Below are 23,348 nucleotides of genomic sequence, written 5' to 3' on the forward strand. Positions count from 1 at the left end.
CTGACTGCTCTTCTGAACTTGCTAACTGCATGCCTTCCTCCCTCCCGCGGCCCCGCTGCACACGACTTTCTACTCAAGCTCATCCCTATACTGTCCAAATCCCTTTCGTAATAGTTAACCAGCATCTTCACTCTTTCATCCCTCACGCTGGTAAACTCTGGAACAATCTTCCTTCATTTGTATTTCCTCCTACCTACGACTTGAACTTTTTCAAGAGAAGGGTATCAGGACACCTCTCCTCCCGAAATTGACCTCTCTTTCGGCCACTCCTCTAACTCTTTTTAGGAGCAGTGAGCAGCGGGCTTTTTTTTTCACATTTGTAACTTTATGCCCTTGAACTGATACCTCTGTTGTAAAAAAAAAAAAAAAAAAAACATCTGAGGTCAATGTTACCTTGGAGGGAGAGTTTTTGCCTGTGATTATTTCCACAGATTTTACTTCCAATGACTTATATGTTCTTGTCCTATTTGCTCCATAATATTACTAATATCTAAAAACAGCCTCTCCTCTGTCTGGCTTTCCCCCCTGCCTATGACTTGAACACCTTCGGTTTGTGGAGCATCAAGATACTATACAACTGATTTTGACCCTTTTTTGATTATTACAAATATCATTTTCTTACACGAGCAGCCCCTCTACTACTACTAATAATAATAATAATACTATTAGGGCAGGCGGTGGCGTAGGTGGTAGCGTACTGGGCCCACATTCACCGCGTGATGGACGACGCGGGTTCGAATCCCCAAGCTACCACTCGGATTTTTCAGTCACCGCCGAGTGGCTTAAAACTACCCACATGCTGTCCTGAAGACCACCCATCAACCCGGACTCTAGAGGAGGCCGTCCAAGCGAATCAAGAACGAGTTCCGGGGGGCAGCATGAGCCAATGCAAGATGGCGCCACTATAAACACTCGCCTGCGCCAGAACGGGCTGGGCCGAGCATCACGCCCCACCTGGAAGAAGCCCTGGGCCGACCATCAGGCCCCACCGGGAAGATGCCTACCGGCGCAATAGGCAATCAATGAAAAAAAAAAAAAAAAATACTACTACTACTACTACTACTACTACTACTATTACTACTACTACTACTACCACTACTACTACTACTACTACCACTACTACTACTACTACTATTACTACTACTACTACTACTACTACTACTACTACTACTACTACTACTACTACTGCTACTAATACAATTTTTTGCTTCTTTCTATATGCCACTGATGTTCCCCTTGCTATAATAAAAGCCCGCTGATATTGTAGGAACTGCTTTTAAAGGAGGAACTGGTCTAGGAAGGGAGAGCTTATTGTGACACGGGAGAGTCATAAGGAAGAGAAAACACGGTAATGAAGGGTGTTCTAGAGTTTGCCAGTGAAAGGGATAAGAGCATCAAGATACTGATGAACTCTTGCATTGAGAAGTTGGACAGTCAGCACTGATACGTGAGGGATATATAGGAGTCCTTACCCAGTTATATTAGACAGCAACAACAACAACAACAACAACAGCAACTCCTCCTCCTCCTCCTCCTCTTCTTCTTTTCCGTCTGTTCTTCCCTCCTTCCATTCTTCCTTCCTTCCATCCCACCTTCTTTTCTTTCTCTCTTTCCTCCTTATTTCCATCCATCCTTTCTACTTATCTTCCCTCCTTCCTTCTTTCCTTCCTTTCTCCTCCTCCTCCTCCTCCTCCTCTCCCTTTTTCTTCTCGCTAACACGTGTTTCGAACCTTTTTGAAGAGCTCGCGAGGCAGTGCAGGAGAGAGGACAGGAGGAAATGGAGGAGGAGGAGGAGAAGGAGGAGGAGATGGAGCAGGAAGAGGGAACAGAAAGGAAAGGAAAGAAAAGAGGAGAAGGGAAATAAATGTAGGGGAGGAGTGTGAAGGGGGAAAGAAAGGAAAGGGAAGGGAAGAGGAGAGGAGAGGAGAGGAGGGAAGAGTAGAGGAGGAGGAGGAAGAGGAGTAGGAGAGGTAGAAGGAAGGAGAGGGAAACGAGAGCAGCTGCAAGGAGAGGAAAAGTATGGAGGAGGTAAAAAGAAGAGGAGGAGGAGGAGGAGGAGCAAAGGAACACAAAGGAAGAAGAAACAGCCGCAGACTTGCTGGTCCTTACGAGGCTGTTTGTGACAAGCTACACTGACTATTTAATCAAAGGTGTAAGATGAAGGACAGCAAAGGCGAAGGCTCCCCCCCCCCCCCCATCCCTCCAGCCAAAGCATGGAAAAACTGCAGTGCGTGCCAATACGACAGACACATTCAAGAAGGGGTTGGATAGGTTGATGGATAGTGAGGTTTGACTAGGTTAAGTAAACAGGGGCTGCCTTAGTATTAGTATTAGTGAGTACCAATACTATAGACACATTCAAGAAGAGGTTGGATAAGGTTCATGGCTAGTGAGGTTAGGTGGGATTAGGTTTACAGGAGCTCCCAATACAATAAACACATTCAAGAAGAGGTTGGATAAGGTCATTGCTAGTGAGGTCAGGTGGGGTTAGGTTTACAGGAGCTGTCTTAGTATTAGTATTAGCGCGTGCCAATACGATAGCCACATTCAAGAAAAGGTTGGATAAGGTCATGGATAGTGAGGTTAAGTGGGGTTAGGTTCACAGGAGCTGCCTTAGTATTAGTATTAGTGCGTGCCAGTATAACAGACACATTCAAGAAGAGGTTGGATAAGTTCATGGATAGTAAAGTTAGGTGGAGTTAGGTTTACAGGAGCTCCCAATACAACAGACACATTCAAGAAGAGGCTGCATAAGTTCATGGCTAGTGAGGTCAGTTGGGGCTAGACTCACAGGGGCTGAGTTGAATAGACCTACCATAGGCCTCTTGCAGACTCCTTACGTTCTTACGAATTATGGAACAGCTGAGGACGAGACTCTAAAGAAGAGAAGGGAATGAAAGAGAGAAATAACATAAAACAAGGAGATAAAAAAAACGAAAATAAAAGAAAAGAATAACGAAATAAACAGGAATGAAAGAAAGACCAGAAAACCAAAGCTGAAAAGACGAAAAAGGGGAATGAAATAAAAACGCGAAAAACAGAATAACCGCGAATGATAAATAACAAGAGAAGGCGAAGAAAAAGAAAAAGAAAAAAAAAAAACTCTTGTAGACTCCTTCCGTTGTTATGTGTTACTACCAACCAAACATATAAAGATCTAAACACGAAAATGTGTTCATGAGGAAGAAAAAGAAGAAATAATAATAATAATAATAATAATAATAATAATAATAATAATAATAATAATAATAATAATAATAATAATAATAATAATAATAATAATAATACAACTGCTACTACTACTACTACTACTACCACTACTACTACTACTATTATTAACCAACATTAAGAAGGGAAGAGAAAGGAAGAAAAGGAAAGAAAGGGAAGGAAAATAGATAAAGAGAGGGAGAAAGTGTGAAGGAGGAGAAAGGAAGGAGAGAGACAGGAAGGAGAAAGAGGAGGAGGAGGAAAATAAAAAAAAAGGAGGGAGGAGAAGTAAGAAAAAAAAAAGGAGAAGGAAAAAAGCGAAAGAAAAAAATCCGAAGAGTAAAGAAAAGGAAGAAAAAAATAGAGGCGAGAAGCTGACGTTTGAAAAAAAAAAGAAGAGGAAGAGGAGGAGGAGGAGGAAACATGGAAACATGGAAACATGGAAACATGGACTAGCAGGCAGCAGAAAGTCTGTTGGCTCATTACTAGGCTGCCTGCGTTCAGTGATTTAATCAATCCGTTTGCCATAGGAGTGGCTTGCAGGGAAGGATTAAAGCACTTGTGTACCTACTCTTGGGAACGTTCAGTTCACACCCGTTGCAGCAAAGTGGCGATCAATGCGTTTCTTGAAGGAGTTGATGGTCTCTGCGCTAACCACTTCTGCAGGGAGGCTGTTCCAGTGGCGAGCAACTCTATTCGAGAAATAACTCCTGCCGATGTCGGTATTGCATCGCTTTGCTTGAATTGTTTTTCCGTTGTTTCTTGTTCTCAGGTTGGTTTGTAGCGTGAAGAGTTTGGAGTGATCAACGTTGCTGAGCATGTTCAGGTACTTAAAGACTTGTATCATGTCTCCCCGCAGGCGTCTCTTTTCCAACGTGAAGAGGTTGAGTCGCTCGAGTCGCTCTTCATAGGGCTTCGTCCTCAGTGATGGTATCATCGTCGTGGCGCTGCGCTGTACTCTCTCAAGTAATTCAATGTCTTTCCTGTAATTAGGAGACCAGAATTGCACGGCGTATTCTAGGTGGGGCCTTACCAGCGAATTATACAAGGATAACATAACTCCCGGCGTCTTGTATTCGAAGTTCCTCGATATGAGCCCAAGCATTGTATTGGCTTTCTTACAGGCGGACTTGCAGTGTTCTGTTTGTTTCAAGGCACTGCTGATGGTGACCCCGAGGTCTCTTTCCTCTTGCACAGCATGTAGTGGTTCGCCACCCATGTGGTATATGTGGTTGCTGTTTCTGGATCCGATATGCATTACTTTACATTTGGGAGTGTTGAAGGACATCTGCCATTTTTCCGACCACCGAGTGATCTGGTCCAGGTCTCTCTGGATAATTTCGCAGTCTGCCGTCGTGAGGACCTTCCCACCCACCTTTGTGTCGTCGGCAAATTTTGAAAGATTGGATTTTAATCCTAGTTCTAGGTCGTTGATATATATGATGAAAAGTATGGGTCCCAGCACTGACTCCTGTGGCACTCCACTTGTGACCGGGAGCCACTCGGAAGAGGAGTAAGGGAAAAATGGAGGAGGAGGAGGAGGAGGAGGAGGAGGAGGAGGAGGAGGAAGAGGAGAGAGAAGGAACAGAGGAGGAGAAGGAGGAGGAGGAGGAGGAAGAGGAGGAAGAGGAAAGAGAAACATGGAAACATGGAAATGCAGGGAACAAAAAGCCTATTGGCTCATTACGAGGTTGCCCGCTGAGATGATTTAATCTGCTCGACAGCCACTTGGGGCCTGGGGATCAGATGAAAGCACCTCGACGTTGAGGAGCAGATGAAAGCACCTCGATATTAAGGAGCAGATGAAAGCACCTCGATATTGAGGAGCAGATGAAAGCACCTCAATATTCAGTTTACTCCCGACGCAGCGAAGTGACGGTCGATTCTATATTTGAAGGAGTTGATGGTATTCGCATTTACTACTTCTGAAGGAAGATTGTTCCAGTGACGGATGACTCGGTTTGAAAAGAAAATCCTTCCGATGTCTGTGTTACATCGACTAGACTGAATGGGTTAGCCGTTATTTCTAGTTCTTAGGTTGGTTTGCAGTTCAAAGAATTTGGAGTAATCGACGTTATTAAATTTTTTTAGATACTTGAAGACTTGAATCATATCCCCTCGTAGGCATCTTTTCTCCAATGTAAAGAGATTGAGTCGCTTGAGTCGTTCCTCGTACAGGTGAGCCCAAGGCTGGTATCATCTTCGTGGAGCGTCGTTGAATCCTTTCAAGTAAATCAATGTCTTTTCTGTAATTAGGAGATCAGAACTGTACTGCATACTCGAGGTGCAGTCTTACCATGGAATTATACAAGGATAGCATCACGTCTGGTGTTTTACACTCGAAGTTCCTCGCTTTGAACCCGAATATAGTGTTGGCTTTGTTGTATGCTTTTTTTTATAGTGATTCGCGTGTTTCAGGTCACTGCTGATAGTGACTCCAAGACGCTTTTCCTCCTGCATCGCTTGCAGAGGTCTCCCATTCATGATGTATGTGTGGTTACTATTTCTGGAGCCAATGTGCATGACTTTGCATTTGTCAACATTAAAGGACATTTGCCATTTTTCCGACCATTCGATAATGTGATTGAGGTCTTTCTGAATGATTTTGCAGTCGGTCTTTGTGAGGGCCTCTCCCCCCACTTTGGTGTCATCAGCAAATTTCGATATTGTGGATTTCAGTCCTGATTCGAGGTCGTTGATATATATGATGAAGAGAATGGGTCCAAGCACTGACCCTTGAGGCACTCCACTAGTGACTGGAAGCCAATCGGAAGGCTGTCCGTTGAGTAGTACTCGTTGTTTTCTGCCTGTGAGCCAATCTTTTATCCACGCGATCAGATTGGCTCCAATGCCCGCCGAGTGCAGTTTCTGAAGGAGTCGCTCGTGCGGTAACTTGTCGAAGGCTTTCTGAAAGTCCAGGTATATAACATCACTGGGGATGTGGGCATCCCAGTTTTTATATATACCTTGGAAGAAGTCTAATAAATTCGTTAGGCAGGAGCGCTTGTTTCTGAACCCATGCTGGGTGTCGGAGATTACATTATTGTTCTCTAGAAACTTAGCAAGTTTGTCTCTAATAATCTTTTCGAGTATTTTTCCTGCCACTGATGTCAAACTTATGGGCCTGTAGTTTAATGCAACGCTTTTGTCTCCTTTTTTTGAAAATCGGTGTTACGTTCGCCATCTTCCAGTCTTCCGGGACCTTGTTCAGTTGAACTGACTGGTTGAATATGTTAGTGAGTGGCTGAAGTATTTGTTGTTTAAGCTCTTTTAATAACCGCGGGGACAAACCGTCAGGTCCTGTTGACTTGTTCGTGTCGAGTTTATCCAAATACTCTTTCATTTCTTGGTCGCATATTGAGTCAATTTTCAGGGGCGGGACTCCCCTCGGCGGGTCAGGGCTCTCGGGCATGGTTTCGTTGTCCTCGACTGTGAATACGGATGCGAAGTTACTGTTGAGGATTCTGGCCATCTGTTTACTGTCCTGAGTTGCAGCTCCAGTCTCGTCTGTCAGGGGACCAATATTGAATTTTACTTTCTTTTTCGGTCTGATGTATGTGAAGAGTTTTTTTGAGTTTGTCGATGTCACGCGCTATTTGTTTTTCGTAGTTGCGTTTACTACTCCAAATAAGGGTACGACAAGCTCTGAGGCTGTTTTGGTACTGTATACGGGCTTCGGCCGTGTCATTCTCTTTCATTAGGTTATAATTCCTTTTTTTTAAGTTTACCGCCCTTTTTATATCTCTGGTCATCCACGGTGGATCTACGGCACCATTTACTGGCCTGGGTTTCGTAGGCACTGTAGCCTTTTCTGCTCCCAAAAGCTTATCTTTGAAGTTCTTCCACACGTTGTCGATTGTATTGTCGGTTAGGTGAAGTTGGTCCCAGGTCGCAGAGGGAAACAGCTCACGGGCTAGGTTGAAATTTGCTTTTTTGTAGTCTGGTATCACTGACGGATTGTCTACGAGTTTGTGACATATGTTGACATTGAAACGGATTATGTGGTGATCGCAACCGTTAATTTTTTCACCAACTTCACAGTCGCGAATGAGTACTAATACCAGATCCAGCAGATTGTTTTCTCTTGTCGGTTGAGTTACAACTTGAGTGAGGAACGAATCCTCCACCATTTCTATAAGCCTGTTACCCTCTTGATTTCCAGTCAATTGTCCCCAGTCAATGTTAGGGCAATTAAAGTTCCCAATTATTATTGCTTCTTTACTTTGTGTTAAAGAGTGAAGCTCTTCGTACAGGGCAGTGTCGTCGGCTGCCTGTTGTTTTGGAGGCCTGTATACGGTCGCAAGTGTTAGTTTCTTACTATTCGCAGTTATTTCCACATAGACGGAGTCGTAATTCTCTGCGTCCTATATGTCTATTTTTTTATGGCAGGGAGCGTACTTTTTAAGTAGCAAATTACTCCTCCTTTCTTGTGCATTCGATTTTTTTGGAAGCTTTCGTACCCGGGAAATGACAGCTCAGATACTTGATGTGCAGAGTTGACCCAAGTCTCTGTGATGGCTACCACATCTGGTTTCTCGGTTGCAATATACGCCCTAATTTCGTCCTTTTTGGGTAACAGACTGCGTGCATTTGTGTAGAAAATGGAAATGTGACTCCTGGTTTGGCCGCGTCGTGTTGTATGAGGAAAAGAGGAGGAGGAAGAGTGGGTTTAAAAATACGTTCTACACAAAGGAGGAGGAGGTTGAGGAGGAGGAGAAAGAGGAGGGGGAGGAGGGAGAGGAGGAAGAAGAGGAGGAGGAGGAGGAGGAAGCAGTTAATAAATGAACTGTTTCAACTTTTAAATCTGTTGCCATAAGAACATTGGTGGTGGTGGTGTGTGTGTGTGTGTGTGTGTGTGAGAGAGAGAGAGAGAGAGAGAGAGAGAGAGAGAGAGAGAGAGAGAGAGAGAGAGAGAGAGCGCAACACTATTTAACTTTTCCTTCTCTATTCTTTCCTTCCTTCTTTCCTTCTCTTCCTTCTCTTTCCTTCTCTTCCTTCCTTCTTTCCTTCTCTCTTTTCTTCCTTCCCTTCTTTATTACTCTCCTTTCCTTTCCTTCCTTTCTTTCCCTTTCCTTTTCATTCAGTTCTTCTCCTTTATTTTTATTTTTTCAATGTTTTTCGACTGTGGGGCCGATAGGCTTTCGTGACAGGGCCTGATGGTCGGCCCAGCCCGTTGTGGCACAGGCAAGTGTTTATCGTGGCGCCATCTTGCACTGGTTAATGCTACCCCCCCCGGAGCTCATCTTTGATACTAGAGTCTAGAATCCGGATTGATAGGTGGTTTTCAGGACAACCAAATCTAACCTATCCTAACCTAACCTAACCTGAGCTAACCAAATCTAACCTATCCTAACCCAACCTAATCTCTACCAAAGCTTTGTCAAACTATCACCAGGCTCATAACATTACCGAGGGAAATACTAACACACAACCTCTACCAAAGCCTTAACAAATGTGGGTGTGTGAGTCCCGAAACGTCTGAGAATGAGCTAATATTTCAGGAATATTCACCGCCTATACACCAGCGCTCTCTACTATTCCTAAACGCCCACTCAACGCCTGTTCCGTGTCCCTATATTGCCGGAGTTGGCGTTCATGGACTAAGCTGGTAACAGACCTCGATTCAGCTTCATGGAGTGAGTGGTCGCTGGGTCAACACGATGTCATTCCAGTGATGCCCCGTGACCCAGCGGAGACACTTGTACCAAAGGGGTCGACACGCCTCTCCAAGCCACTGTTCAGCGTCCATGTCTCACAGCCACACAGTAAGACAAGGAAAAAAAGCTGGAAAGTTTTGTTTAGTCGGCGCAACATCTGTGGTCATATGCCGGAGAGAGACAGAAGGGAAAGGAATTATAGGAGAAGGGAACAGACCCCAGGAGACGGGACACAACCCCCCGATTAATACCTGGTACCCATTCACTGCTGGGTGGACAGGGGCGTAGGGTATCGGAAAAGCCGCCCAAATTTTTCCACTCCGCCCGGGAATCGAGCCCGGGCTCTCTCGGTTGTGAGCCGAGTGTGGTAACCACTGCACCACGAAGCCACACAGTAAGACAAGGAGCACAAGGGACTTATAGATTCGAATATCTGTCTGAATCGAAATGTCATATATCACAAGCCAGAACTGTCATGGCGGCCACAGTGAATATATTAATCCGTGCATCGTAGCCGGTAAATTTGGAGCAACGTAACGTTCTTAATATGATAGAACGAATTGACATTACTGTATCTTAACCGATAATACTTTTTTATTATACCTTGAACGTGGCTGTGTGTGTGTGTGTGTGTGTGTGTGGCCATAACACTGTGCTTTATGACCGCATTAGGATATGACCACTTGCGATCTCTCTCTCTCTCTCTCTCTCTCTCTCTCTCTCTCTCTCTCTCTCTCTCTCTCTCTCTCAAAACAGAAAAGTTCATAAGGGAGGATGAATAGCGGGGAAACAAACATACGAACAAACATACACTGCAATAACACACACACACACACACACACACACACACACACACACACACACACACACTCACGCACACACACACATACGGCAGGGGAAATTAGTAGTGGCAATATCCGTGTTTGGAACCATCAGGATATTGCACGCACGCACACAAACACACACACACACACACACACACACACACACACACACACACACACACACTCTCTCTTTATAGTTATTTTCATCATTACTCTTATTGGTTTTTTTGTTGTTGTTGTTGAGGCTATAGCGCCGGTAGGCTTTCTTGGTGGGTCCTGATGGCCGGTTCCAGCCCGTCATGGCGCAGGCAAGTGTTTATAGTGGCGCCATCTTGCCTGGCTCATGCTGCCCCCGGAACTCATTCATGATTCACTTGGACAGTTCCTCTAGAGTCCGGGTTGATGGGTGGTCTTCAGGACAGCATGTAGGTAGTTTTAAGCCACTCGGCGGTGACGGAAAAATCCCCAGGTGGTAGCGGGGGATTGAAGACGGGACCAGCATGCTAACCACTCGGCCACTGCCTCCCCACATGGACCGAACGTCCAAAAAAAACCTGGTGCTGTTTTGGTATGTTATCTACCATGTGTTTTCTGTTTTGGTATGTTATCTACCTTCAAGTAGCGTAGTTTAAAACGAATTTGCTCGTCAAATAAATAAGAAAATATTGAAGTAAAAACACCCGAATAGTTCAAGTAGAGTAGATTAAAACGAATATATTCCTCTTGTTAACTTCTTTCATATCTCAACCACAGTCACTACGTGGGGCCTGAAATGTGAAAGTTACATGCTAACTGCGTAATTGCACAGCTGATTAGGCTAACACGGCACTATGTCGCCGTAAAATTCACGAGTAGGACTGTGCACTTGTCGACGGACGGAGACAGACACAGCATTGACATAATCGTGACGTCGTCATCTTCGCGAGTGTGAAACGTGAGTTTGGGAACTGAGCTGTGTGTGAAACGAGTGAAACGTTGCTGATTTAGAAAGGTAGATAACACTCCAAAACAGACCCGTACCAGGAAGGCAAAAATAACGAGGTAGATAACATACCAAAACAGCACCGAAAAACTTCCACTACTACTACAAGAACTACAACTACGACTACTACGAGATATTTTGAGACCCCGAATTGAGTGAACACAGAGACGCGAGGACTGACGCAGGCCTCGGATGTTTTGTGGCTGTCAACTGAACCACTCTTATATGAGCCTGGTGATAGTTTGACAAGGCTTCCACACACCCACACTAGTTAAGGCTTTTGTAGAGGTTGTGTTAGTATGTCCATGGGTATCTTCAAGTTGGCAAGATTTATGACCGTTTTAATCTTGTGTACAAAACTTCATAGGGAATTTTTTTTTCTGAACATAATTGTATCGCTATGTAACGCGTATATATATATTTATGATAATGAAAAATACTACTACTACTACTACTACTACTACTACTACTACTACTACTACTACTACTACTACTACTACTACTACCATTACTACATTACTTCATAGGGATTTTTTTTTAACTGAACATAATTTTATCGCTGTGTAACGTGTTTATATATCTATTATATATATAATGAAAAATACTACTATTTTATACTATTTTATAGTGAAAAATACTACTACTACTACTACTACTACTACTACTACTACTACTACTACTACTATCATTACTACATTTCTTCATAGGGATTTTTTTTTCTGAACATAATTTTAGCGCTATGTAACGTGTTTATATATCTATTATGATGAAAAAGACTACTACTACTACTACTACTACTACTATATGGGTAGGCGGTGGTTGAGTGGTAGCGTGCTGGGCCCACATTCACCGCGTGATGTACGACGCGGGTTCGAATCCCCACGCTACCACCTGGGATTTTTCAGTCACCGCCGAGTGGCTTAAAACTACCCACATGCTGTCCTGAAGACCACCCATCAACCCGGACTCTAGAGGAAACCGTCCAAGTAAATCAAGAAGGAGTTCCGGGGGTCAGCATGAGCCAAGAGAAGATGGCGCCACTATAAACACTTGCCTCCCCCATGACGGGTTGGGGCCGACTATCATACAGGCCCCTCAAGCAAACCTACCGGCGCTATAGGTTCAGACGTAAAAAAAAAAAAAAATACTACTACTACTATCACTACTACTGCCATTACTACAACTACCACCACCCACCTGTAGACGGGCTCCACGCTGCTATCCCTGTACCAGAGCACCACATAGAGTCGGTCCCCGGCCTCAGCGCGCGCCACATGGCAAGGCAGCACCGCCTCGCCGCCATCCACGGCCTCCACGCGACGCCACACCGCTGCCGAGGAAAAGTTGGAAAGTTTCGTTTAGTGGGCGCAACATCTGTGGTCATATGCCGGAGAGAGACAGAAGGGGAAGGAATAATAGGAGAAGGGAACAGACCCCAGGAGACGGGACAAAACCCCCGATTAATACCTGGTACCCATTCACTGCTGGGTGGACAGGCCGTAGGGTATCGGAAAACCCGCCCAAAAGAGAAGGGAAAGAAAGGAAAGGGAAGGGAAGGAAAGGGAAGTAAAGGAAAGGAAAGAAAAGGAAAGGAAAGGGAAGGGATGGGAAGAGAAGGGAAGGGAAGGAAAGGAATGGGTAGGGAAGGGAAAGGGAGGGAAGGAAAGGAAATAAAACGAAAGGAAAGGAAAGGAAAGGGAAGGAAGGAAAAGGAAAAAAAAAGAAAGGAAAGGAAAGGAAAGGAAGGGAAAGGAAAGGGAAGGAAAGGGAAGGGAAGGGAAGAGAGGGGAAGGGAAGGGAAATCAAGGGAAGGAAAGAAAAGGAAAGGAGAGGAAAAGAAGGAAAAGGAAAGGAAAGGATAGGAAAGGAAGGGAAGGGAAGGGAAGGGAAGGGAAGGGAAGTATAGGGAAGGGAAGGAAACGGAAGGGAAGGAAATGGAAGGGAAAGGAAAGGAAAGGAAAGGAAAGGAAAAGAAAGGAAAGGAAAGGGAACGGAAGGGAAGGGAAGGAAAAGAAAGGGAAGGGAAGGGAAGGGAAGAGAAGGGAGGGAATGGGAAGGGGAGGGAAGGAAAGGAAAGGAAAGGAAAGGAAGGGACAGGAAGGAAATGGAAGGGAAAGGAAAGGCAAGGAAAGGAAAGGAAAGGAAAGGAAAGGAAAGGAAAAGAAAGGAAAGGAAACGGAAGGGAAGGGAAGGGAAGTAAAATAATGTAAAGTAAAGTAAAATAAAGTAAAGGGAAGGGAAGGGAAGGGAAAAGAAGGGAAGGGAAGCGATTGCGGATTACAGCTGTTTCCCCTTTCCTCTCCCTCGCCTTGACTTTCGCTACTCACGAATTTAATTTTTTTCGTTACACTTTTGAAAGGAAATAAGTGTTACAACCTCAAAGTCCACGACAGGAATAGCATTTAATCTCTCTCTCTCTCTCTCTCTCTCTCTCTCTCTCTCTCTCTCTCTCTCTCTCTCTCTCTCTCTCTCTCTCTCTCTCTCTCTCTCTCCTTCCTTCCTTCCTTCCCTTCCTTCTTCCTTCCCTTCCCTTCTTTCCTCTCCTTCCTTTTCCTTTCCTTCCCTTTCCTTCCTTCTTCCTTCCTTCCTTTCCTTCCTTCCTTCCTTTCCTTCCCTTCCCTTCCCTTCCCTTCCTTCCTTTCCCTTCCCTACCCATTCCTTCCTTACCTTCCCTTCCTTTCCTTCCCTTCCCTTCCCTTCCTTCCTTCCTTCCTTCCTTTCCTTCCTTCCTCTCTCTCTCTCTCTCTCTCTCTCTACACAAACACAACCTTTTTTCAAAGCCACAAGACTATTAAAGACAAATTGAACAGCTTGCATAAAAAAAAATCGAAAAGAAAATGAAAAAAAATATGTTCGGAAAATAAAAACCTTCGTGAGCTAAAAAGATTATGAGACTAGTGGAGGTGTGAAGATGAGAGAGAGAGAGAGAGAGAGAGAGAGAGAGAGACGGAGACGGAGACGTAGACAGACAGACAGACAGACAGACAGACACACACACACACACACACACACACACACACACACACACACACACACACACACACACACACACACACACACACACACACATACGAGATAGAGAGCGAGAGAAAATAATAAAAGAAATAATGTGTGTGTGTGTGTGTGTGTGTGTGTGTGTGTGTGTGTGTGTGTGTGTGGGTTGGTATATTCCTTTCCGGTAAAAAAAAAGGGGCTACAGAACTACTATGATAAAAAATCCAGGCTCATAACACTACCCATGGACATACTAACACAGCCTCTACCAAAGCCTTGTCAAACTATCACCAGGCTCATAACATTACCCATGGAAATACTACTAACACAACCTCTACCAAAGCCTTGTCAAACTATCACCAGGCTCATAACACTACCCATGGACATACTACTAATACAACCTCTACCAAAGCCTTGTCAAACTATCACCAGGCTCATAACACTACCCATGGACATACTACTAACACATCCTCTACCAAAGCCTTGTCAAACTATCACCAGGCTCACAACACTACCCATGGAAATACTACTAATACAACCTCTACCAAAGCCTTGTCAAACTATCACCAGGCTCATAACACTACCCATGGACATACTACTAATACAACCTCTACCAAAGCCTTGTCAAACTATCACCAGGCTCATAACACTACCCATGGACATACTACTAACACATCCTCTACCAAAGCCTTGTCAAACTATCACCAGGCTCATAACACTACCCATGGAAATACTACTAATACAACCTCTACCAAAGCCTTGTCAAACTATCACCAGGCTCATAACACTACCCATGGAAATACTACTAACACAGCCTCTACCAAAGCCTTGTCAAACTATCACCAGGCTCATAACACTACCCATGGACATACTAATACAACCTCTACCAAAGCCTTGTCAAACAATCAGCAGGCTCATAACACTACCCATGGACATACTAACACAGCCTCTACCAAAGCCTTGTCAAGCTATCACCAGGCTCATAACACTACCCATGGACATACTAACACAGCCTCTACCAAAGCCTTGTCAAACTATCACCAGGCTCATAACACTACCCATGGACATACTACTAACACAACCTCTACCAAAGCCTTGTCAAACTATCACCAGGCTCATAACACTACCCATGGAAATACTACTAACACAACCTCTACCAAAGCCTTGTCAAACTATCACCAGGCTCATAACACTACCCATGGACATACTACTAATACAACCTCTACCAAAGCCTTGTTAAACTATCAACAGGCTCATAACGCTACCCATGGACATACTACTAATACAACCTCTACTAAAGCCTTGTCAAACTAATGCCAGGCTCATAACACTACCCATGGCAAAACTACTAACACAGCCTCTTCCAAAGCCTAGTCAAACTATCACCAGGCTCATAACACGACCCATGGAAATTACCTTACCTTACCGGTGTGCCATATCCTGCAGGACGTCGGCAACCATGACACGCCACATCTCTCTATCTCGCGTTCTCTGCAGGACTTGCGCGATGTTCATTCCTGCCTGTAGATGTTTTCTCATCCAATCCAGGTATTTCTCTCTTTGTCGTCCTCTGTCTCTGGTGCCTTCCACCATGCCGGTCAGAACAATGTTCTCAAGTTCGTCTCTTCTCATTACATGCCCTACAAATTGCAGCTGTCTTCCCCTTATTTCACTCATCAACCTTCGCTGTTCTCCTGCCATACGTAAGATTTCGACATTTGTCTTCCTTTCCGTCCACGAAACCTTCAACATTCTTCTCCACAACCACATCTCCATAGCCTCCAATCTCTTTTCCATGCTCCTACTGATCGTCCATGTCTCACCTCCATATAACAATGTTGACCAGACATAACATTTTATAGCACGTTTCCTGGTTGGTATACTCAATTTCCTGTTTGTTAAAATATTCTTCATGTTCCAGAAACTTGTTTTTGCTATAGCAATTCTTCTCTTGATTTCCTTCTCCGATCTGCCATCTGCACTCAAAGTACTTCCCAGATAATTAAATGAATCAACTTGTTTAATAACGTCTCCATTAATCCTGATGTTTATTCTCGGCCGTTCTGCTTTCTTTGAAAAGACCATGGTTTCCGTTTTCTTGATGTTAATAAGCAGTCCTTTTTCTCTACTTGCCGGTACCAATATATTTAACAGATATTGTAATCTTTCTTCTGAATCGGCCAAAAGCACTGTGTCGTCAGCGTATCGTATATTTGTGATGTTTCTTCCTCCTATACTTATTCCTTCACATTTGTCTATTTCTCTCATTATAATTTCGCTGTAGATGGAAAAGAGATCAGGCGACATCACGCATCCCTGTCGTACACCTCTCTTGATCTTAATGCTGTCAGTTTCGTCGGTTCCTACCTTTATTACTGCTTTTTGGTTCCATGGAAATACTAACACCACAACCTCTACCAAAGCCTTGTCAAACTGCCACCAGGTTCATAACACTACCCATGGCAATACTACTAACACAGCCTCTACCAAAGCCTTGTTAAACTATCAACAGGCTCATAACACTACCCATGGCAAAACTACTAACACAGCCTCTTCCAAAGCCTTGTCAAACTATCACCAGGCTCATAACACTACCCATGGAAATACTAACACCACAACCTCTACCAAAGCCTTGTCAAACTATCACCAGGCTCATAACACTACCCATGGCAATACTACTAACATAGCCTCTACCAAAGCCTTGTCAAACTATCACCATGCTCATAACACTACCCATGGACATTCTAACACAACAACCTCTACCAAAGCCTTACCAAATGTGTGTGTGTGTGTGTGTGTCTGTGTGTGTGTGTATGTGTGTATGTGAGCCGCAATATGTTTGGGAATACAAGCCTGTGTCTGTCCACCAACTCCTTTCCTGCACTCACACTATATCTCGTTCCGGAGGCCTTGTGTTTGAGCGATGTATGCGTTAGCGACCAATCCCTCTGGGCGGGTAATAGAGAAAGTGTTACAGCGAGGCGTAACAGAATGACGGGGCCGAATCTGTTCCCTTAGCGCGAATACTGTCTTTGTCCCAACCGCCCGCCGGAGTGGATATTGTAATATTCAATGTTCGCCTGTTATCTAAAATGTTGATACAGTGTTGATTATTATTTACATATTTTTGTTTATATTTGGCTATGGTTGCTGTATTTGTTTGTTAAAATGTTCCAACTGTTTCGCTCACTTCCATATTTCCGTGTGAAGGGAAGGGAAGGGTAGGGAAAGGAAGGAAAGGGAAGGGAAGGGAAAGGAAGGGAAGGGTGGGGTGGGGTGGGAAGGGAAGGGAAGGAAAGGGAAGGAAAGGGAAGGAGGGAGAGGGAAGGGTAGGGAAGGGAAGGGAAGGGTTTGGTGGGGAGGGGAGGGGAGGGAGAGGAAGGGAAAGTAATGGAAGGGAAGGGAAGGAAAGGTAAGGAAAGGCATGGAAAAGAAAGGGAAGGGAAGGGTAGGGAAGGGATGGGAAAGGAAGGGAAGGGAAGGGAAGGAAAGGGAAGGAAAGGCATGGAATATAAAGGGAAGGAAGGAAGGAAGGAAGGAAGGAAATGCATGGAAACGAAAAGGAAGGGAAGGGAAGATGAGGAAGGAGAGACGGGAATGTAAGGAAAGACATGGTTAAGAATGGGAAGGAAGGGGAGGGAAAGGAAGTCAAGGGAAGAGAAGGGAAGGAAAGGGAAGGTAAGGAAAGGCATGGAAAAAAAGGGAGGGAAGGAAAAGAAAGGGAAGGAAAGGGAGGGGAGGGGAGGGAAGGAAAGGAGGGAAGGGGAGGAAGGAAGAAAGGAAGGAAAGAAAGGAAGGAAGGAAGGGAAGGAAGGAAGGAAGGAAGGAAGGAAGGCATGGAAAAGAAAGGAAAGGAATATATAAGGAAAAGAAGGAAGGAAGGAAAGGAAGGAAGGAAAAGAAAGGAAAGAAAGGAAATGAAAAGAAAGGAATGGAAGGGAAGGAAGGAAGGAAAGGAAGGCATGGAAAAGAAAGGAAGGAAGGAGGATAGGGAAGGGAAGGAAAAGAAAGGAATGGAAGGAAGGGGAAGGAAGGAAGGCATGGAAAGAAAGGGAAGGAAGGGAGGGGAAGGAAGGAAGAAAGGAAGGAAGGGAAGGAAGGAAGGGAAGGCATGAAAAAGAAAGGTAAGGGAAGGGGAGGGTAGGGAAGGGAAGGAAAAGAAAGGGAAGGGAAGGCATGGAAAAGAAAGGGAAGGGAAGGAGGGTAGGGAAGGAAGGAAAAGAAAGGAATGGAAGGAAAGGAAGGAAGGGAAGGGAAGGCATGGAAAAGAAAGGGAAGGAAAGGGGAGGGTAGGGAAGGGAACGAAAAGAAAGGGAATGGAAGGGAAGGGAAGGGAAGGGAAGGCATGGAAAAGAAAGGGAAGGAAGGGAGGGTAGGGAAGGAACGAAAAGAAAGGGAAGGAAGGAAGGAAGGGAAGGAAGGCATGGAAAAGAAAGGAAGGGAAGGAGGGAGGGAAGGAAGGAAAAGAAAGGGAATGGAAGGAAGGAAGGGAAGGAAGGAGGCATGGAAAAGAAAGGGAAGGAAGGAGGGAAGGGAAGGAAAGGAAAGGAAAGGAAGGGAAGGGAAGGGAAGGGAAGGGAAGGAAGGAAAAGAAAGGGAAGGGAAGGAAAGGTAAGGGAAGGGAAGGAAAAGGAAGGGAAGGGAAGGGAAAGGAAGGGAAGGGAAGGGAAGGAAAGGTAAGGAAAGGCATGGAATATAAAGGGAAGGAAGGGGAGGGAAGGGAAGGGAAAGGAAGGGAAAGGAAGGGAAGGGAAGGAAATGCATGGAAACGAAATGAAAGGGAAGGGAAGGGAAGATGAGGGAAGGGGAGAGAAGGGAAGGTAAGGAAAGACATGGAAAAGAAAGGGAAGGAAGGGGAGGGAAAGGAGGGCAAGGGAAGGGAAGGGAAGGGAAGGGAAGGAAAGGGAAGGTAAGGAAAGGCATGGAAAAGAAAGGGAAGGGAAGGGGAGGGAAGGGAAGGGAAGGGAAGGAACAGAAAGGGAAGGGAATGTAAGAGAAGTGAAGGGAAGAGTTCTAAATCGAACGCTATACTGAGCCTCACACACCGTTCATAAAGTTTGGGGAAGAGTCATCAGCGTGAGAGCCGATGGAGCACACACCGCGTGTGCAAGCCGACAGAGGCCAGAATTATCTTGCCATTTAGGGGGGGGTGAGCGGGCGCCATGACAGCCCGATACACTGGCCGGGCGGGGAACTACATATGTTAGTGCACATACGACCAACACCTTCCAAACCTGCGTTGATCTTACTTTTTTTAATCTGATAATTTTTTGCTTTTAATCCGTCACTGGAACAACCTCCCCCTGCATAATGTTAGTGCACATATGACCCAACTCCTTTTAAAATTGCATTGATCTTTACTTTCTTGAATCTGATTGTTTTGCTTTTCATCCGTCACTGGAACAACCTTCCCTCTATTATGTTTGTGCGAAAATAACCAACGCCTTTAAAATTGCATTCATCGTTACTCTCATGAATCTGATAATGTTTTGCTTTTCATCCGTCACTGGAATAACCTCCCCATACATATGTTAGTGCTAATATGACCAACGCCTTTCAAAATTGCATTTCTCGTTACTCTCTTGAATCTGATAATGTTTTGGTTTTCCTCCGTCACTGGAACAACCTCCCCATACATATGTTACTGTGCATATGACCCAACTCCTTATAAAATTGCATTAATTTTCTCCTCCTCGTTTTCCCTTCTTTCCTTTCCATCTCCTCTCCATCCTTCCTTCCTTTATTCTTTCTTCATTCCTTTCCTCCCTTCCTTCATGTCCTTTCCCTCCCTGCACTTCCTTCCTTCCTTCCTTCCTTTCTTCTTTCCTTCCTCCTCCCTCCCCTTTCTTTCCTTCCTTATTCTCCTTCACCGGTTACAGTCACAGGTTTTTTTTTTTTTTCGATTTTTCTTTTCTTTATTTTTGCATTTCTCTTCTTTTTTTGTGTTTTTATAGTCTCTCTTTCTCTTCTACGTCGATTCGGTTATGTGTTTCCTTATTTCTCTATTCATTAACTTTTCTTCTACCTCTTTACCAAGCTCTTCTAACCACATTTCTCTTCTCTCGTCTCTTCTTTTAGTGGTCATGACAAACTTTATCTTCTCCTCTCAGCACTTTTCTCTCCTACCTTTTTTATATTCTTTCTCTAAACTTATTTATCTACGGTTATTTCTCTTCTCTCTCCTCTCCTTTTATTGGTCATGACAAAGTTTCTCCTCTACTCTTTCAGCATTTTTCTCTTCTACCTTTCTTATCTTCTTTCTTAAACCTTATTTCTCTACGGTTATTTCTCTTCTCTCTCGCCTCTCCTTCTAGTGGTCATGACAAACTTTCTCTTCTACTCTTTCAGCACTCGTCTATCTTTCTTATCTTCTTTATCAACGCCTTTCTCTTCTGCATATTTTTTCTCTTTTAATCTCTTTTAATTAACTTGCCGATAGAGAAACTAATAGAGTACATCACTAAACTAAAGAGTAACAAATAGGTCACTTTTCTTATGTGGTGCCTGTAGTTAGTGAGGCGGGCGAATTTTTTTATAGTGTCTGCCGTGATGTGCGACCCTTGCCTGGCCCATGCTGCTCCCCGTTGCTCTCTTTAACGAAGTCGCTTAAATTAGGGTTGGCTGAAGACCTGGGCAGCATGTGGGTAGCTTTCAGAGACTCCGCGATGGTCTGAAAAATCGGCGTGTTTCTCTGGGGCTCGAACCTAGGTCACCGGGCTCACCAGAAACGAATCCTGACCACTCGACCATCGCTCTGACCACTCGGCCACCGCCCTGACCACTCGACCACCGCCCTGACCACTCGACCACCGCCCTGACCACTCGACCACCGCCCTGACCACTCGACCACCGCCCTGACCACTCCACCACCGCCCTGACCACTCGACCACCGCCCTGACCACTCGACCACCGCCCTGACCACTCGACCACCGCCCTGACCACTCGACCACCGCCCTGACCACTCGACCACCGCCCTGACCACTCGACCACCGCCCTGACCACTCGACCACCGCTCTGACCAATCGACCACCGCCCTGACCAATCGACCACCGCCCTGACCACTCGACCACCGCCCTGACCACTCCACCACCGCCCTGACCACTCGACCACTGCCCTGATCATTTGACCACCGCGCCCGAAGAGTAAAGTCACTAAAGCGGTTCGTTGTCTAATCATTCATGTTTTGCTTTTCTTCTTCTCCGCCTCCTTCTTCTTCTTCTTCCTCCTTCTCCTTCTTCCTCCTTCTTCCTCATATAGTTTACTTCCCACTCACGACGTTATCTATTCCTTCCTTTCCTCCCTCCCTCTTCCTCTTTTTTTCCTCCTCCTCCTCTTCCTTCTCTTCTTCTTCCTCCTTATTCATTACGTTATCTACTTCTTCCCTTCCTCCATCTCTCTTCTTCTTCTTCTCTCTCTCTCTCTTCCCTCCTTCTCTCCCTTCCTCCGTCTTTCTCATCATCAAAAAAAAAAAAAAGCAATAAGAACAATCACAATACTACTATCCATATCAGACCCCATGACATACCGTTTTTCGCAAATATCTTTCAAACGAAGACTCGGATCAGCATGGTGCTGTGGCACGGATTGTTTCACACACTCCGCTAATTTTTGACGCTATTGTGCACTGCCAGATGCGGTTAATTATGGCGTTTACTCTTGACTGTGATGGCAAAACCTGCGTGAGCCACTTACACATTCGGACAGGTGAGGCGTGACGTATTTGTGACGTGTATCCACCAACTACCTCCACCCCTGGCTTCCCCTACTCCCACCCCCCCTTTCCCTCCCTCCTACCCTTCTCTCTCTCTCTCTCTCTCTCTCTCTCTCTCTCTCTCTCTCTCTCTCTCTCTCTCTCTCTCTCTCTCTCTCTCTCTCTCTCTCTCTCTCTCTCTCTCTCTCTCTCTCTCTCAGTGTACATGAGATGTGAAGTTATGCACACATATGACTTGTCTATAATGGCGGATATCTCGAAGGTATATGCTAAGTATGGTTGGGTGTTTTATGCACACGACTGTTTTATCTGTAACTACGAAATATAACTTTGATTCATTATTTACCTATTCTCACTTATCCTTAATTTGTTCTCGATATTCTCTTGGTCAAATATATGGAAGAGTCGTAGTCCAATGACTCCTTTGCATCCACGCGGACATCGTAGTATGTTGGCCACGGCTGACAGCGATGAAAAACTCCTTCCTCCACGGGACGTGGGTATCAGCCGTCTATCGGCAGCGTGCCTGATACTTACCATGTTACGTACCTTCTTCACTTACCAAATACGGTGTAACGGTGAAACAAGCAATAACATCAATTACGATTGCTTGCGTAAACTATCCAATCTTAATCAGCATATAATTTCTACTTATCTGCCATTAATTCAAGTCACACGTGTGCATGGGTTCATATATCGTGTACAGCGCAAGTGGAAAAGAGAGAGAGAGAGAGAGAGAGAGAGAGAGAGAGAGAGAGAGAGAAAGAGCGTGGGGGAGAAAGAGGAGGGTAGGAGGGAGGGAAAGGGAGGGGTGGGAGTAGGGGAAGCCAGGGGAAGAGGTAGTTGGTGGATACGTCACAAATACGTCACGCCTCACCTGTCCGAATGTGTGAGTGGCTCACGCAGATTTTGCCATCACAGTCAAGAGTAAACGCCATAATTAACCGCATCTGGCAGTCCACAATAGCGTCAAAAATTAGCGGAGTGTGTGAAACAATCCGTGCCACAGCACCATGCTGATCCGAGTCTTCGTTTGAAAGATATTTGCGAAAAACGGTATGTCATGGGGTCTGATATGGAGAGTAGCTATCTTCACACACACACACACACACACACACACACACACACACACACACACGCACACACATCTTTAATGCACATTCCATGCAACCTTTTAAGGAGGAGGAGAAGGAGGAGGAGGAGGAGGAGGAGGTGTTGGAGGAAGAAGCAGAAAAGAAGAAGAAAAAGAAAAAAAACAAGATGAAGAAAAAGAAGGAGAAGAAGAAGAAGAGGAGGAAGAAGAAGAAAAAGAAGATAAAGAAGAAGAAAAAGAAGAAGAAAAGAAGAAGAAGAAAAAGAAGAAGAAAAAGGAGAAGAGAAATGAAGAGAAAGAAAATAAATGAAGAGAAAGGAGAAGAGAAATGACGAGAAATAAGAAGAAGAGAAAGAAGAGAACTAACCTTGTTTGGGCGAGGTCGGAGCCACGAGACAGCAGAAGATGAAGAGAAACACCAGCTGACGTAGAGGAGAAAGGGGCGCCATCTTTTTTTTTTTTTTTTTTTTTTTTTTACGTCGCTGCCTGTTGCGCCGGTAGGCATCTTCCTGGTGGGGCCTGATGGTCGGCCCAAGGCTTCTTCCAGGTGGGGCCTGATGGTCGGCCCAGCCCGTTCTGGCGCAGGCGAGTGTTTATAGTGGCGCCATCTTGCATTTGCTCATGCTGCCCCCCGGAACTCGTTCTTGATTCGCTTGGACGGCTTCCTCTAGAGTCCGGGTTGATGGGTGGTCTTCAGGACAGCATGTGGGTAGTTTTAAGCCACTCGGCGGTGACTGAAAAATCCGAGTGGTAGCGTGGGGATTCGAACGCGCGTCGTCCATCACGCGGTGAATGTGGGTCCAGTACGCTACCACCTACGCCACCGCCTACCCTTCCCTTCCTTTCTCTTCACACTCTCTTCCTCCTCCTCCTCTTCCTT

The 23,348-nt window shown here is 45.1% G+C and overlaps 1 protein-coding gene across 1 annotated transcript in view; it reads right to left on the reverse strand.

Annotated features, from left to right (window-relative positions):
- Positions 1 to 22,917, reverse strand: part of LOC126991365 (nephrin-like) — a 175,526-nt gene extending 152,609 nt beyond the window's left edge. Inside the window, exons 1-2 of the mRNA XM_050850124.1 lie at positions 22,836 to 22,917; positions 11,868 to 12,000 (exon numbers count right to left, since the gene is read on the reverse strand). Of these exons, the coding sequence (XP_050706081.1) occupies positions 11,868 to 12,000; positions 22,836 to 22,917 (215 nt within the window). The remainder of the gene's footprint in view (positions 1 to 11,867; positions 12,001 to 22,835) is intronic.
- Positions 22,918 to 23,348: the final 431 nt, after the last annotated feature.

Source organism: Eriocheir sinensis, unplaced genomic scaffold, assembly GCF_024679095.1.
Source record: "Eriocheir sinensis breed Jianghai 21 unplaced genomic scaffold, ASM2467909v1 Scaffold265, whole genome shotgun sequence".
In the NCBI taxonomy this organism is placed as follows: domain Eukaryota; kingdom Metazoa; phylum Arthropoda; class Malacostraca; order Decapoda; family Varunidae; genus Eriocheir; species Eriocheir sinensis.